Here is a 15,198-nt window from a genome sequence, read left to right on the forward strand (position 1 = left end):
ATTAATTCTTGGAGGCTTTTATAGACTAGAAGACATCGGTGGCTAGGTACTCAGTCTCATTTTCACCATGAAAGTCAATCAGCGTAGTCAGCTTTTCAATCTCAGCACTCTGTTTGCAGTCCGTTTAATGATGGTGCTGGTGATCAGTCTCGTGGTGTTGATGGTTGATGAATGTGCCTCATATTAGTGTCTCACTGGTGATGAACGGTCAGGATATATATTCAATCACAACGCTTTTTCCACATTCGTTGGGGAGCTCAGAAATCCCAGAAGTAAGAACAAAATTAGAGGATTGAAAAGAAACGCAAAGAACAACGTATTTCAACACCGGTCATAAGTTCAAAAGTTGACTCCCGTCAACAAGGACGGCCAAGCTTCAACGGGTTGACGGGTTGAGTACCGCGCCCGCGCGACCGCGGCCTGACGCTTTCCGCAGCCTAGACGGACAGAACCACACACAATCCAGACAATCAACACTCGAGCGAGGCCAGAAAATTTCCATCTTCCTTAGATGAAAATGTGAGCGCTCTCGGTAAAATCAAAGAATGAACAGCTTCCATTGCCTCAGTATTAGGACCATAGATTCAACTGTGAGCCAACGTTTCTTAACCGACTCACTTTGACTCATTCACAACACAACTCTAGCTTTTTTTTCCGCTGGGCATCTAAGATGACACCAGAATTTCGCTGCAAATAGTTGCGGTAGAACGAAGGCATAGGTTGCAACAGACCTCACTTAGGATAGGCATCGTGTCCAACGTTTGCTCCCTAGCAGAGCAGATACGCGACAGGTGCCGAGAGCCTATAAATACGCCCTCTCCCCCAGCAATTTGTTCCACAACACTGTCACTTGCCGCGCAAGTCGAGCAGGTCTTCGGTTTGAGGCACCTGATAAGTCTTCCCTTTTACCCTACTGGAATTTCCACTGTACTGACATCTATGAATACATCGTGGGCCGACAAGCTAGAAAGTACTTGTGAGAAAGTGATTCACACCAGGTCCGCTATGTCACCCATGCCAGCCGATCAAAGAAGCAGATTTGGGTTAGATGGCCAAAGTATCTATGCGAACATCTGTCCACCATAGCAGCGGACTCACTGTCCCGTCCCTGAATATCCCTGATGCAAAAGAGCGCTTTCCATACAGGTATGTAAGTCTCAGCACGATACTGTCCAAATTCAGCTGACTCCAAAGACGATGCGAAACAAAGATGCATGCATTCCGTCCAACATACTCCAGCCGGGGAGCCCTTTCCTGTGTCTTTTTTGAAACATGTAAGTCATGCATTGTCTCGCCGACCAACAAGCTAATGATGGACAGGAAACCGTTGACAGCGCACCAAAGTGAGTCCGAACCAGCACCTCGTCAGTGCTCCACGCAAAACCATGGCTTATATACCATTTCTGGTCTTGCCACTTCAAATCATGCAGCGTTACCTATGTGGACCATTTCAAACCAAGGCCGCGGGCCAACAACAGGACGTGTAAGCTCCAGACGTTCGTTGTCCACGATGAGGTGAGTGGAATATCGCGCCTCCTGTTGCGCCGGGTCCGATGATTGGTGCCAAGTCTGTGCCCCAAAACACAAACACCACTGACATTTCATGCCGTTGGAGGAGCAGCCCATCGCCAACAGCGAAGACTCTTTGAGGCGAGTAACCTATTCCCGCTGAGTCAGATAAGACCAAGGGCCACTACGACGCGCTCCATTGCGTCTTCCGCCCTCCTCCTCACCGCCTTCACATCCTCAACAACAGAGCCTCAACCTCTCGGCGTCTACACGAAGCAGTCTCCCTATACGACTGTACAATTCCTTGTCAAAAGCGGGCTCGTCACGCGCCTTTGCCGTCTTGTAAGCTTGCCCGGTGCATCCAGCGCGGTTTCTCGAAGCGACAGCCGGAGAGTGCGACGAACTGGATACAACATGGCATATTGATGACTGCATTGCAGAAGAGAATTGGCAGTAATCTAGTTGGTAAGCTGGTATGATCACGATTCTTGTTTATCATCTGCTTCAAGCGTACACTTGGGGGTTTCTTCATGAACAACGTAAAGCACGACACCTCGTCCAACTGGATCAACACTTGCTGACTCGGATCTCACAACAGGAGACACCCTCAGATTCTCACACATGAATGCGAAGCGAGCAAATGTCTTGTCTGCTAGACCTCCCCTGCACCAAGACCATCGTATACTCTGTTTCTTCCACATGACTACTGGTGGCATCGATGATCGCTACCTCGACTTTCTCCCAGTGGATTTAGTTCATCAGATCATGCGTTGGTATGCCTACCTGATGCAAGACCCAATGGAGCGTATAGCAGTGTCTGTCTCTCGGCATTCGAACACCCTCATAGGATAGCCTGCTTGCGGCTCGGATCCCCGGCGTCCAGTGGGTGACCATCGTTGTCCTTGGATGGCGTCTGGGTCTCTCGAGCCTGAGGAGCCGATGTTTCGTCTTGCTTGAGCCGTACTTTCGCAGACGGCCAGGTTGCTAGTTTAAGTTTGCGTGCAAGGAGAAGGTGAGGCGAAAGTCCCGTCATTTCTAGCCGAATAAACTAACAATAACCGTCTCAGCTTCAAATCAAGTGGACAAGACCGAGGACAGCCGAACCAAAGATAGGGCCCATGACCCAAGAAGCACCGTCTGATACGGTCCCACCTGATCCCTCTCCCCTCTCTGTGTTGCTCAGCTTGTCGACTTATACGAACCATTCGGACATACACGGACCTGCATGCTATTAGGAGTGTTTGTATGCTCCATGTTGGACAGAAAGTTGATCAATTTGGCTCCTAAGCCTTCTTTTTTTCTCTCCAAGCCCAAGCACTATGTCCAAAGCATGTACGTTGAAAGTCACTGCAGCTCCAGGTGAGTCATTTATCGTGTATCCTTTGTCCAGTGGGACCGTTGTCTAGCATATCGCAATTGGCGGCGCAAGCAGGTTTTGCCAGCAAACCACCGACTTCTCTACCTCCTGAGTTTACTGTCATTTGAGCATTGATGATGTTTCCGCAAACCCATCGCGTCCGGACGATATCTGGCATATCACCGTTCGAGCAATTCCCCGTGAAGGTGGGTTTGATGTCTATAACAGCACCACAAGAGCCCTCGGGTTGTAGGACCTCTGAATATCCCGTACAGCCTATACTTTATTTCCTACCCCTAATAAGCCCTTATGCCATATTTGCTTGAGGTGGAATTCCAGCGGATGCCTGCTAGGGCCGGATGTGGATTAGAGCACCCCTGTGCGAATACCACCTGGTCCTGAGCGGCGATAGTGGAGAGTGTCTTTACCAGTTCTGGTTCTAGATGGCTAGTTGGACTCCGATCGCACCTAAACTATATCAGCAGCAGAGCATGCTGTATCGCATGACTCAGGAATACATCCACAAAAAGTAATGCCCGTCGCTTTAATCGCCGGAGTGGACTTCTTCGAGAGATTGGTTGGACTATGAATCGTAGTTACTGACGGGATGTTATTCACAAAGATGCGACGGCTCTTACATGTAGAAGGAGCGGATCATATATTCCCGAGCGAAAGCTCCCAATGGCATGTTGACCTCGAGCGAAAGCAACTCTCACTCTAGAATGTAGGCATTTTATTATAAGGTAGGTTCGAGCGACACGCAAATTCCATGTGGAGAAACGGCTCTGACTACACAAGAAACAGAGCCTATCGTACCATATTGTCTGACCCGCCTCTTAGTGAGACATTATTCAAAATGTGCAGTATTTGAAATAGATATCTACGGTAGGATTGAAAAATGCGTGCGCTTGCAATCCCCTCCTCAATTACGAGCAAGTAAACACTCAAATCTGGCCCCGGAATACAACATGCTATAAAGCCGGAGCGCCTCCTCCTATCACAGGAAATCAGAACTAAGACCACTCGTCACCCCTGCGTACCTCAGACGCAAGTATGGGCGGAATTCGAAAAGTCTCGCACACTCCTCGACGACAGAACTTTCGAAGCCGATTGCAACGTGCATTGTCCTTGTCGTCTTCTGAGTCTGAGGATACTGGTAGTCAACCCAGATCCGCTACAGGCGATACCACAGAGGACGATTCATCCTTTCAGGAGGAACATGACTCTGTCGACCAGGACAATAGCACCTCGGCCGAGGAGAGTGAGCAAGAAGTTGTACGACAGCGGAAGTCTGTGTTTGAACACCAAACGGACTTGGAACCACGCAGGCAGACTAAGCTTTCTGGCGATAGCAATTCGGTTGCTCTGGAATGCCTGACAGAGTAAGTACAATCCCGTCAAGGTCATAATTTACGATTGGCCTGCTAACAACACCCAGACTAGATACTCGAATGAGGTCAGTTGTTGTCCATCCCGGGTGAGAATTTAAAGCGCTAACTGTCTCAGCAGGTCTATTGAGGGCTCGTCGCATGACCAGGCCACCTGGAATGAAACCATTCGGAACGATCTGGCCGACATTTTTGGTCGATTGGCAATCGTCGAAAGTGAGATCCAGAAGGGGACCAGGCAGGGTTCAAACAAAGCTACAGAGGGCCAGAAGATCGGGCGATCCCTGCGTCGGCAGCAGTGATGCAACTCAAGCTTGATTTACTTGGGTATCGAATCATGTAAATCAGAGTAATATATCAGTCTGTATTGGTTTTGCAGTATGACCACCAGCTCTACTGACAGAATATGGACACGCTCATCATCGATGCTGGATTGGACGGTCACTGGACAAGTCTCGATTGACTCAATACCAAGCTGATTCCATGGCGAGCGATGGACCGTTTGTCGTTGCATGGGGTGTTCGTATTTTACCAGTGCTTCCCTAAGCTGTGCAGACGGAAAAGATTGACTGGTATATGGACTGTGCCGAGATAGCTTTTTTGAACCGTCGGGCTATTGTCGCGCGAGCCACTACATTTTACCGAGTAGATTAAAGATTTGATTATTTCCATCATTGCGGCTAATTTGTATTGCCTGGCCCACTAAGCTCGTACTCGGTCTGTATAAGTGAGGAAATTTTCAAGAAAGCTAAAACTTCAGTAGTGCTCAAGAATCGCACACATGTAACAAATGATCAAAAATTGGTCGTGGCTATTGAAGTACGATCCTTGGCGGTTGATCCTCGCACAGTAGTGCCACATTTATCGATTTGCGATATATCACTCAACGATAAACTGCTATTTGTGATTGAATTGGACAGGAATTCTACGGCAAGCTTTGGCTGAACGCCGAGAAGAAATAATGACTATACTGCGCAAGAGAAGCTCGGGCTTCTCCACGAAACCCATAGGACAGGTATTAGCAATATTCGGATCGGAGCATTGAAAGTGCGTTTCCTTTACGGCATGGGAGCCCACGTGTGTAAGAAATCCACAGGCCAGCGTGGCAGGGCCTTTTCTCTCATCCAGAGCGTATCCGGGCGTCTCGGCCTGGAGTGGTGTGATGTCGAATACTCTAGGGCTGTCTCGCCATAAGTATGAGTCCAATCTACCCTTACATTTATTTATGGCATAATAAATTGACCGTGGAGGTTGTGGTGGACTCTGCCGCTAACCTGCACCGAATACTGCCTCGAGCCGCCCGTTCTCGCATCTATTAGACAAAAGCACATAGCCCTCCCCTTCAGGGCAATTAACAGAATTGACAATATACAGTTTGGCACGCTACATGTATAATAAGAATGTGGCGAAATGCTTCTTCATGAACTATCTGCACGTCGGCTACATTAAAAAGCCAGTCGTCTGAAGGAAAGACATGACTAGTAAGAGTTTCGGTCTTTTCCATACATAGAAGCTAGCTCACTCCATCATTAGGATCTAGCCAGATCAACGCACCCCAATTGTGAGACGAAGGGCTCATCTTAGTTGGTGGTAGGTAGTTCATGTTGAGTACCAAGCGAGACATTGTCATTGTTCGATTGGGAGATGCTGGGGAGCATATCGTGGCCAAGGGGACCCGCGCCGCCCTGATCGGGCCATTCTGCCTGGATCATTCCGGAGCCTGGCAAATAGGATGCCAGTCGTCTGTTCTGGAAGGCGTCGATCGTGCTCCAGAATCGAGTGGTCGCAGATACCAGCTCTGCGTGTGCCTGATCCAACACCAGCTGTATATCATTCCACGGGACCTGATCTTGCAGAGCGCTGTTCGTGGATTCCACCTGCTGCTGCAATTGGCAAATCTCACGCTGGAGCTTCTGCTGCTCGGCTAATGCAGTATCCCTTGCCGTGACAGCGATTTGCAATTCCGAAGACTTTTGCGCTTTCTCGGCATTGATCTGGTCCAGCAACTGAGAAAGGTCGTGGTTCTCTCCATCTCTCTGCTCAAGCACCTCTTGGAACTCCTCCTCAATACTGCTCATCACCCGGAGACACTTTCTATGCGTCGCTTTGTCGTTTTTCTTTTTGGGCTTCTTCGTAATGGAGGATTTCTAGCATGGTCAGTAAAGAGTACATTGAAATAAAAGGGATGCCACCGGGGCTGTTCTGGCCATAGCGTAGTACGATCCAAAAAGGTGAGCATTGGCATACCGAATCTCTGTGTGATTTCGTGTCTGGTTTGCGTGACTTTCGTCTATCCTTGGTCTCAGAACCAGTAGAACAAACGGAATAAAATGATGGTGCAGCACGCCGCTGTACTCCGTCAGACCTGAGGTCTGCGTCATCCTGAGGAGGCTTGGGATTCTTGGCCATGGTCGAACTTCTGTTTCCCTCACTCAACAGTGAATCAACGAGGCACAGAAGGGATGAGAAAAGTATCAGCAATGTCCTGCCGAGAATCTGGCATTATATAGGAATAGGGAGAGGCCTAAGCGTAAGATCTGAAACAGAGCAGGGCTCCTACAGAGCAGGTGCGTCGGGACGGGATTCACGAACTCAAAAGATTGAGGACTACTTTAAATGCCGTAGTCCGTGGAGCGTTAGCGCGACGCACTAAACATCTGCCCTTCGATTGTACCGTCGGGGATGCGAGCAAGTAGCCCGCACAAAGATGCATGTGGATGCACACTACATTTTGACAGCATGAACAGGCCAGCCTCATATTATTACAAGTAATATCACGCATGAATTACGTTGTACTTTAGTGAATAAATTCAGTTCAAGCGACAGGCTCAACAAGAACCAAGAGTACAATGGAACCCAGACAACGACTAAGCAATGTGTCGTCCAAATTGTGTGATCACTAGGCCAGTTTATATGGTTTAATGAGGGTTCGGACGATAGGCTGCGAAGTCGATTTTTTACGCCTAGAGTAATCACTACGATTGATACATTCCAGTGAGTTTTTGGAATAAGACTTGGATTCAGGACGAAATAACTCAGGTTTTCAGCCAGTATAGGCCGATTCCTAATACGGTTGTGTATTTTAAATGCTATCATAACCATAATTCCTAGTTTACGTGGGTCGCGCCATCTTTAGACTGTTATGCTTCGCTTTTAGTACGTGTGTCCATGTAGGGGATCCAGCCCATCTAGTGCAGAAGAAAGAGTCACTTTGAAGTTGAAACGCAGCAAATCCACCCTCCAGAAATATTATTTGCAGGAATTCTTAGTACAGCTAAATTCGAAATTGGCTTCCATGTTTTACACAGAGAAACTATTTCAAACCCTACCGCCAAGGCGATGGTGAAACTGCCTATTCCGGATTCAGCTAGCTTATAGACCATCCCTGCATATCTGTGTGATACTGTAAAATATTTGACAATACTAATACCGCACGATCTTCGTAATCATGTGTTCCAATAATCCCAGACTGCTCATGCCCCCAAGAAAAAGCTCTCAATACTATGATCGTGTTCAGGGGCCTCAGGATAGCCGTAGGCCTCATACGAACTTTAGGACGTGTTCCCAGGACGGCAAAAGTATTTCTTTGTGAGTCTGAAGAGGCTTGGCAAAGGACGTTAAAAGCCGAAGAAAGTGAAGTTTTGATATAAACTAGCTGATGGATCGACTATTAGATTACCAATTTATCAAATTTTTCGATTATAAACATTGTTCATTCGTGCAAAGCAGTATCAAAATAGTATGTTTAAACAAAACATCTTAAGTTCGTGGGACCGAATCGACGTAGTAAAAGCCTCGAAACCACACGCATAAGTATTCCACTTGAATGATGCTGAACCCAATTCCGAGCGCGCTGTACTGATGGATTATGATTCAAGAATATCGCATCGTCGAAATTTCTCCCCAAGACATGGAATTAAGATCATTGGTTGTCCGCCTCTGACGGGGGGTGGATTCAACCATCCACCTTGCTTTCGGTCACTCTCGTCCAGGCTATCAATGAGAATCACTTTGAGATCATCACTGTACGTCCACTGTATATCGCGTGGAAGCTGTTTCTCTGTGAACTTAATTTGATAATAGCGGTTCTTCTCGGCCACCATGAAAATCTCGGAGCCTTCGTCCAGGGCAACCCAAATATCTTTTTGAAGATTCTTATCCAGCGCTATTTTCATCAAACGATTTTGAGCCTGCTCTCGTTCAAGGCAGGTCTCGGAGAAGATCTGAGTAGATCTTTCACCGAGAAGGTCCGGTATACATGTATCACGGAAATTGTAAATCTTGAAAATTTGACCGGGCTGAGAGAGATATGGAAGAGGATCGTGGATGTGCGTGTCTCCTGATGGCGGCATTTCCAAAGTTTTCGTATTTTAGCGGTCAAAACAGATTCCTCTCGATTTCTGATATTTTTGGCTCAACGAGCTATGGGAAAGTTGTGTGATATTAACAGGCAGGAAAAAGGTTTCGTTTCTTTGCAGACAGCTGAGGCCGGGGTGAACCATATTTAAGAAGGATTACACGTGACCTTGAGAAGCTGGTACGCGGTAAGGCCACATCAACTGGCCATGGCTCCGGGGATCAAGTGCGCCCCGGCGGGGCGTATCGACTTGTCACGTAAATTACATTTCCATTCCATTGCGAGAGCATGATCTACAAACTAGCTAGGTTTGGACTAGGCTGTTTCATCACATCCTTGGCATTAGGGTTCGAGAGAGTTACTCTGGGTAAAACATGGAAGCCAATTTCGACTTTAGCTCTACTATTTTGATACACTATGTTTCTCAACCACCCTGCTCAAGCTCTTTGTATCCACTTTGCTAGTATCTCTCGCTCAGAACCTTTTCATACATATGCATTGCTAGAAGTTGTGCGCCAGCCTGAATCTGGAAATCTGGGTACCAACTATTGGCGCTTATCACTGGCCATATACACCCTTTGCGATCCGCAACATGAGGACTAGAAGTGGGCTCTCAGCTTTCTCCGGCTGCTTCAGCCTTGTACTTTTCTGTCAATTTTAGATCTCGCCTGATGCTGCATGGCTGCCAAAGGCTGATGATTGGCTGTCGTTGTCATCAAGTGCGATGTCCGTTCCCTCTAATTGCAGCGAACCCAGTGTCTGCATTGCTCCAGCGATGCCCCTTCCTGTCTCTACCAGCTTATCACGCAGCATCTCGTTTTCCGACTCAAGAATCTGTCTATCGTGGCGGAGGTGGTTGGCTTCAGCCCGGAGCGTATTACTTTCGCGAAGACAATCATCTAGCCGAGAACGAGTGCGTTCCAATTCCATTTCGATGCGGCCGTTAGCAGACTTAAGCTCGCATATCTCTGCCGTGAAAGAACCATCCATTATTCCTTCACGGAAACCCTGGGTCTTTATGCTCCGTCAGAAGGGCTATACAAATGGAGACATCTAGCAACGGGCTCACCTCCTTTGGAAAGCCGCATGTATTGGAATGCGGATTGACAGCTTCGAGTGAGGAACCAAGCTCCTTCAATATTTTCTGGTAAAGGTTTATCGTGGCACTACTTAGGCTTGATTTGAGCAAAGCAGCATTCGTGTTCGTGACAGACCAAGCGTATCCATCTTCGGGCCGCGGTTGAAGACGGACTCGTTCGGGAGGGACGACGAGGTGAAGTCGGTTAACTAGGCATATCAGCTTGTGTGGGCAGCAGAAGGGGTTGGTAAATACATATATGAGCCGCTAAGGCTTCTCGACATTGTTTTCTCAGTTGGAAGCGCTTTTGATTGCTGCTTTTAGACCTTGTAGTGTACTTTGGTCATTCAAAGAATTCCGGGAAAATTTCCGTGGGATTATATAAAATAATGAAAAAGAAATAAACTTGCACTAGATACCAAGTTAATGTAGGATCGATGATTCGTTCTTTGCTCAGGTAGAAAGTGGTGCCTATGGGTAGGGGTGGCCCACTTTCGGAGTGTGGATTTTCATTGGATGAAATACATCTTGTGATGATTTCAGCGTTGAGAATCAGTTGAAAGTCCCGTAAAGCTTTCACTCCCCGAGCCCTCATAGTGCTGGTTGCGTGAGTCGCGCACAAATACTGCGACCCTGAATTTATTCGTGAAATACCTTCAATTATAACATCTTGTTCGCAAAACACAGGACTCTGTTTGGTAGGCCTCACGATGCTGCGCATTTCTGCCCTTAGATATGGGCTGTGAAAGCCGGAATGGCTTGATACAGGGTCAAAAAAATGATGCATTGAGTAGAGAGTTAGGTTTGATCGCATATTCCACGGGAATTTCATTTCGTCTAGAAAACATATAAAAGGGTCAAGTCAAGCCACCTGAATGTCCCGTTCGGCACGCGATCATCCTGATAGAAATGGCCCCAACAACTCGCCTGTCTCTCTGTCCAAGACTAGCGACCTATCGCGACATGGTGCAACTACAGTGTGACTCCAAGCCTCCATTCACAAAGATGACCACTCGCCATGGTACCTATGCCGGTGGCAACGTCTGCACGGACTCGCCGAGCTTGAAATCTTCGCGAGCAAAGGCAATGCGAACGAGCGTTCATTGTCGATATCATGTTCCACCTGTCTCGCTACTTCCACGGTCGTCTGGCAGGTTCCCAAGAAATGGCAACAACAAGGACACGCGCAAGAAACGAGCAGTTTCTGAGCGAGAGGCAACACGACTGGATTGGATGCAACGACTTCGCCCTAAGCCCCATAGACGTTACTAGGTCGGACAATTTCAAGTCGACCATGGAGGCTCAGCAGGTGGCATATCGCAATATCTACTCTCTTCCTTGTATCGTTGAATAGGTGGGAATCTTTCACAGGCAACTAGGTATGAGAATGCAGATTTCAAAGTTCGAACGACACAGCCTAGATATTGAGCCTCTACGTAGAAGATAGGATGTTTTGAGAAGCAATGTAAGGTTCTGATACAGCATAGATCGAAATCAGTTTCACCACTTGATTCACATAGATTCTTATCCGAATCTGTCACGATCTGTACTGTATCCGGCCAATTGGAGATGTAAATGACTCCGTATTACATTAGCCGTGTCACGGGACAACCCCCCACCCCGAGAGGGTGGGGGGTTGTCGCCGAGACCTGTCTGAAGAAAATATCGCAGGACCAGAGGTTGTGTGAAAGAATTTATGTCGCCCGAGAAGAAGGCGCAAAGATATACATGGTGGCAGGGAAGGTGGCAGGGGAGAACCGCTATTATGAGATTGAATTCGATTCAATAGACTTTCAGCCTCCAGACGGGATTACTCGGAAGTGGGGTCGTTTGGGTTCGGTCCCTGTCGATGGGTTTGATGAGAGCTTTAAAGAGCAAGGTGGATGGATGAACCCAGCATTCTCTCGCAAAACAAACCCCTATATCTTGATTCCGCGTCTAGGAAAAGAAACAGATGGTGCGATCTTTAGGCAAGCTATATCGGAGGTTATTTGCGAACCTGCTTAACCTTAAGCCTCGCTACAGCGGTTGGCGGCTTATCCTACAGTGCTCGGCAAAGGACCACCAATACATGCTATCGTTCGATTTGGCCTCTTTGCAGAGTCAACGTTCTTAGAATCATACAGGCCTGATACAGAACCTATTTTTATACTGTTATTAACCCCCGTACTAGATTACTGCCAAGAAAGGGGTTTGGGGGAAGAGTAACTGTAATAGGTATAGCGTGTTTCGAAAGAGGATTCGAGAAAGAATCTCTGTGTAAGTGGTGAAACTAATTTCGATCCATCCTGTATACGCAAAACGGCCAGTAGGTAACAGGATTGTTGCTTTGCTTTCGTGGTCAATGCTTTATAAAAAAGCACATCTCAGCATCTCTTGTAGGACATGAGAACGGTTGGGGATTGGGAACTGGAAAACCCGGAATCTAGTAACAGAAGTTGATTGCGATTTGATAGCGGCTTGCTTGCAGGATATATGTACTATGTCTAACAACCTTTAAAATATTGGAAGGTGGATTAAAAACGGCCTAAACCAAAACCTTCCCCCAATCCAAGAAACTAGAACTCTGCGCATGTATCTCCAACTTGATTAAGAGCATTTTATGCTACATGTAATCAGTAGACTTCGACCAGTTGGCACTCTAAAGTAGCCTCCGAGCTAACGAACAGCTAAATTATAATTTTCTCTAACTAATGACCAGAGTGAGCTTTCAGACAATCTGCCACATCTCCGTTGTAAACATTTTCTACCGTTATAGACAGTACAGAGTCCAGAGTGCCTTTTCACATGGTATCCACGTATCGTAGGGAGTTTGGAGGTACCCAAGGGTACATTTATGCGGCCCACGCGGCTGACTGCAAGGAAGAAGTCGAGATAGCGATGATGAAAAGCTCGATCTCTTGAGTGTCAGTATTGTGGACATAATGTGGGAAATTGTAATTACCTCGAGTGCAATCATCCATATTTTGCCTAGCGTACCTATGATGGCAACCACAAGTAAAAGAAGTGCCATTACAGAGAGATAGCATGAGATGTATTGCAGCTTAGGTCGGGCTAAGGTTGAATGTCGAACCATCAACCAGAACCATGCAGCTACAACCACATAGTCCACAAAGAGAACAAAGAGGCCACCCGGATGGACGGAGCTCAGGAGGAAGGTTCCAGCGAGAGACAACGCTACCTTAGCCAGCGCGGAAAACACGGCGAAAGCAGGGTACACCATGCGTAGAAATCGAGGGGTGAATATATTTTCACGCTGATGAAAAATTACATGAAGGTACTGTGGTACCGTTAGCCGACAGTAGGCCTCGCTCATTCCATGCAATGAAGACCTACTGCTTGTAGCGGTGGGAATAACGGAGTAACCCAAAAGAGCACTTGGCTCCATCTTGGAAATCTTTTACTCCAGAACAGCCCCGTAAGAATAGCAAAGGGAACACATGAGAGGGCACACAAAGCCAAGTCGAACTTGTGCCACCGCCACTTGAATGGAATACAGTAGAAAATAGACAGTCTTCCAACGTTCAGAAGTAGAAGAATAGTCACTAAAACAGATTTGATAATGTCTTCCGAAATCATGGCTATGATTTCTTAGCAGCAGACACATCTTGGGATTAGAGATGGAGGTTTATATAGCCAAACCAACAATTGCCTAGTCATGAATGTATAGATCCCAGGAGCTCTTCATCTGGTTCCAAAGTCTTCTCGACGGATCGCATACTCGACTTTCTACCTTTATCTCAACTTTATGGCATCGCGGAAGAACTGAGGTCTTCAATTAATGGTTCGCGGTAACATTCTGCTTTCCTTCCACGCTCGAGAGCAAGTCCCGCTTGAAAGCCTGGAACATATTGCTGAGCCAATTAGTATCGCACCTGCTCATTCTCGCCCTTGCTGATATGAGACTACCTGCGAACATTCACATTCCACTTTACTAGAAATGGGTGCAGTCAGTCATCGCTTCAAAATGGCCGATTGCAAGTGCATTTCGCCTTTTCAATGTCGACGGAATGCGATACGGTGGTGAATATATACAGCAATCTTACAAATCACGAGATCTGACCATATCGCTGGCCGCCCACATAATCCCTTTGGGCCTGTCATCGGAACTGTAGAAACTTGCGCGTTGCGTACAAAATGCTTGGAAATCTCGCAAGCTTGGATGGAACAACGCTCTATCTTTGGGAAGGCTTGTAATAGTTATGCACGTATTCCCTTTCTGAAGACGACTCAAACACCGATACAGAAAGAAACTAGATCCTAGATATTAGCTCTAGTAGCTTATGGGTATGTATTTTGCCTGTCTCGACTGAGTTCCTGTTGCCTTGGAATCATATCTCTTGGCTACAGATGTAATTTGGATCATTGTATGCCAGAAATAGTTTTCGGTTGGAATTAGAACAACAAAGATATTCGTACTTACAGTAACCTTAGAGGGTTTTCTCTTTCTATCTCTGTCTATTGAACGAGCAGTGGATTAGAGCGCATTGGTATTAAGTTCCCGTGCTTTACCACATGCGGCGTGCAAAGAGGAGCCCTACAAGGTTGTCTTGGTGATAGACATGACGGAAATACTTTCGCTATTTTAGATATGGTTTCAGTCTGCTCCGAAAGTACAACTATAATTGATAAGGGTTCTCCTTGCTTCATGATTACATGCAGCACTGCTAGAACGAATGTAAACGACATAAAATAGACGCAAGAATCAAAATAAAAACAGTATGCGAATCTTTATGCACATCCCATTGGTGATTCAGTTATGCAGTTGAATGTCAAGTAGTTCACCTAGACAGTTCACTGGCCGTAACAGCAATAACAGAACACAGGACATGGCGTTTCACGTGATAGTCTCTTGGGTCTGGCAATCGCTTCTGACTACCGCCCTCCTCTTGGTATCAAGACATGTAGGGGATCGCTACCTGCATGACTACTTTGGAATACTCCACGAGGCTGTATGTTAAAACCAAGTACATGCCGTGTAGACTGGGCTGCCAAAACCGCACTATTCCAATTCTCTCAAGAGGACGACAAATGTATAAAGCACAGCCGAAGAGATTGATGAGCAGCAGTCGACCGAATGCAGCGACCAGTGGGGAAGGAGCGTGGAGCGGTGCGGCCAATGCGTGAATGGTGGGCACCAACGCCAATAGGCCCACTGGCGCATACTGGCAGAATCGACCACGGAAGGATACCGTGTTATCTTTGAGGTAGCCGTCAGGGAGGCTTCCAACAACGATTACGGTGAAGGCTGATGCGTATCCAAGTTGTAGCAATGGTTGGGCTGGAAAGAGAAACGCGACCGTCGGAAGAGCAGCGGTCCAAATGAGGAACAGACCAACAAACCACAATGAGACTTGCTCTTTTGTCTTTGTTTTGTTGTGGAGCACACGGAAACCATTCTGGATGACAACAAATAGATGCCACAAAGCGATTCCGCCACCAAAGGCGATGACTGCCAGGGCATATGGGATCGACTCTTGAGTTGAAGGAAAATGGAAAATCAAAAATA

General features: G+C 47.0%; 6 protein-coding genes across 6 annotated transcripts; 1 reads left to right on the forward strand and 5 right to left on the reverse strand.

Moving 5' to 3' along the window:
• Nucleotides 1-2,350: 2,350 nt before the first annotated feature.
• Nucleotides 2,351-2,763, reverse strand: PENARI_c105G02809 (uncharacterized protein; the record flags this gene model as incomplete). Its single annotated transcript, XM_022637862.1, has 2 exons — nucleotides 2,351-2,557; nucleotides 2,725-2,763. The coding sequence occupies 2 exons, from the start codon at nucleotides 2,761-2,763 to the stop codon at nucleotides 2,351-2,353; spliced, it is 246 nt and encodes an 81-aa protein (XP_022482278.1).
• Nucleotides 2,764-3,919: 1,156 nt separating this feature from the next.
• On the forward strand, nucleotides 3,920-4,556 carry PENARI_c105G08440 (uncharacterized protein; the record flags this gene model as incomplete). The annotated part of the gene is made up of 3 exons (XM_022637865.1): nucleotides 3,920-4,248; nucleotides 4,305-4,322; nucleotides 4,376-4,556. 3 exons carry the CDS (start codon nucleotides 3,920-3,922, stop codon nucleotides 4,554-4,556), a joined length of 528 nt encoding a protein of 175 aa, XP_022482280.1.
• A 1,278-nt stretch (nucleotides 4,557-5,834) lies between these two features.
• On the reverse strand, nucleotides 5,835-6,663 carry PENARI_c105G09070 (uncharacterized protein; the record flags this gene model as incomplete). Its single annotated transcript, XM_022637866.1, has 2 exons — nucleotides 5,835-6,401; nucleotides 6,502-6,663. 2 exons carry the CDS (start codon nucleotides 6,661-6,663, stop codon nucleotides 5,835-5,837), a joined length of 729 nt encoding a protein of 242 aa, XP_022482283.1.
• A 1,457-nt stretch (nucleotides 6,664-8,120) lies between these two features.
• Nucleotides 8,121-8,606, reverse strand: PENARI_c105G00331 (uncharacterized protein; the record flags this gene model as incomplete). The annotated part of the gene is made up of 1 exon (XM_022637861.1): nucleotides 8,121-8,606. One exon carries the CDS (start codon nucleotides 8,604-8,606, stop codon nucleotides 8,121-8,123), a length of 486 nt encoding a protein of 161 aa, XP_022482281.1.
• Nucleotides 8,607-9,268: 662 nt separating this feature from the next.
• PENARI_c105G07261 (uncharacterized protein) lies at nucleotides 9,269-9,601 on the reverse strand (the record flags this gene model as incomplete). Its single annotated transcript, XM_022637864.1, has 1 exon — nucleotides 9,269-9,601. One exon carries the CDS (start codon nucleotides 9,599-9,601, stop codon nucleotides 9,269-9,271), a length of 333 nt encoding a protein of 110 aa, XP_022482282.1.
• A 4,985-nt stretch (nucleotides 9,602-14,586) lies between these two features.
• Nucleotides 14,587-15,165, reverse strand: PENARI_c105G04832 (uncharacterized protein). The gene has a single exon (XM_022637863.1). The coding sequence runs from the start codon at nucleotides 15,151-15,153 to the stop codon at nucleotides 14,926-14,928; it is 228 nt and encodes a 75-aa protein (XP_022482279.1). The 5' UTR covers nucleotides 15,154-15,165; the 3' UTR covers nucleotides 14,587-14,925.
• Nucleotides 15,166-15,198: the final 33 nt, after the last annotated feature.

Source organism: Penicillium arizonense, assembly GCF_001773325.1.
Source record: "Penicillium arizonense strain CBS 141311 chromosome Unknown PENARI_contig105, whole genome shotgun sequence".
Classification (NCBI taxonomy): domain Eukaryota; kingdom Fungi; phylum Ascomycota; class Eurotiomycetes; order Eurotiales; family Aspergillaceae; genus Penicillium; species Penicillium arizonense.

What these genes read in the sequence shown, in the direction of transcription:
- PENARI_c105G04832 (XM_022637863.1), bottom strand. Translation starts at nt 15,153, where the DNA reads ATGCCCTGGCAGTCATCGCCTTTGGTGGCGGAATCGCTTTGTGGCATC.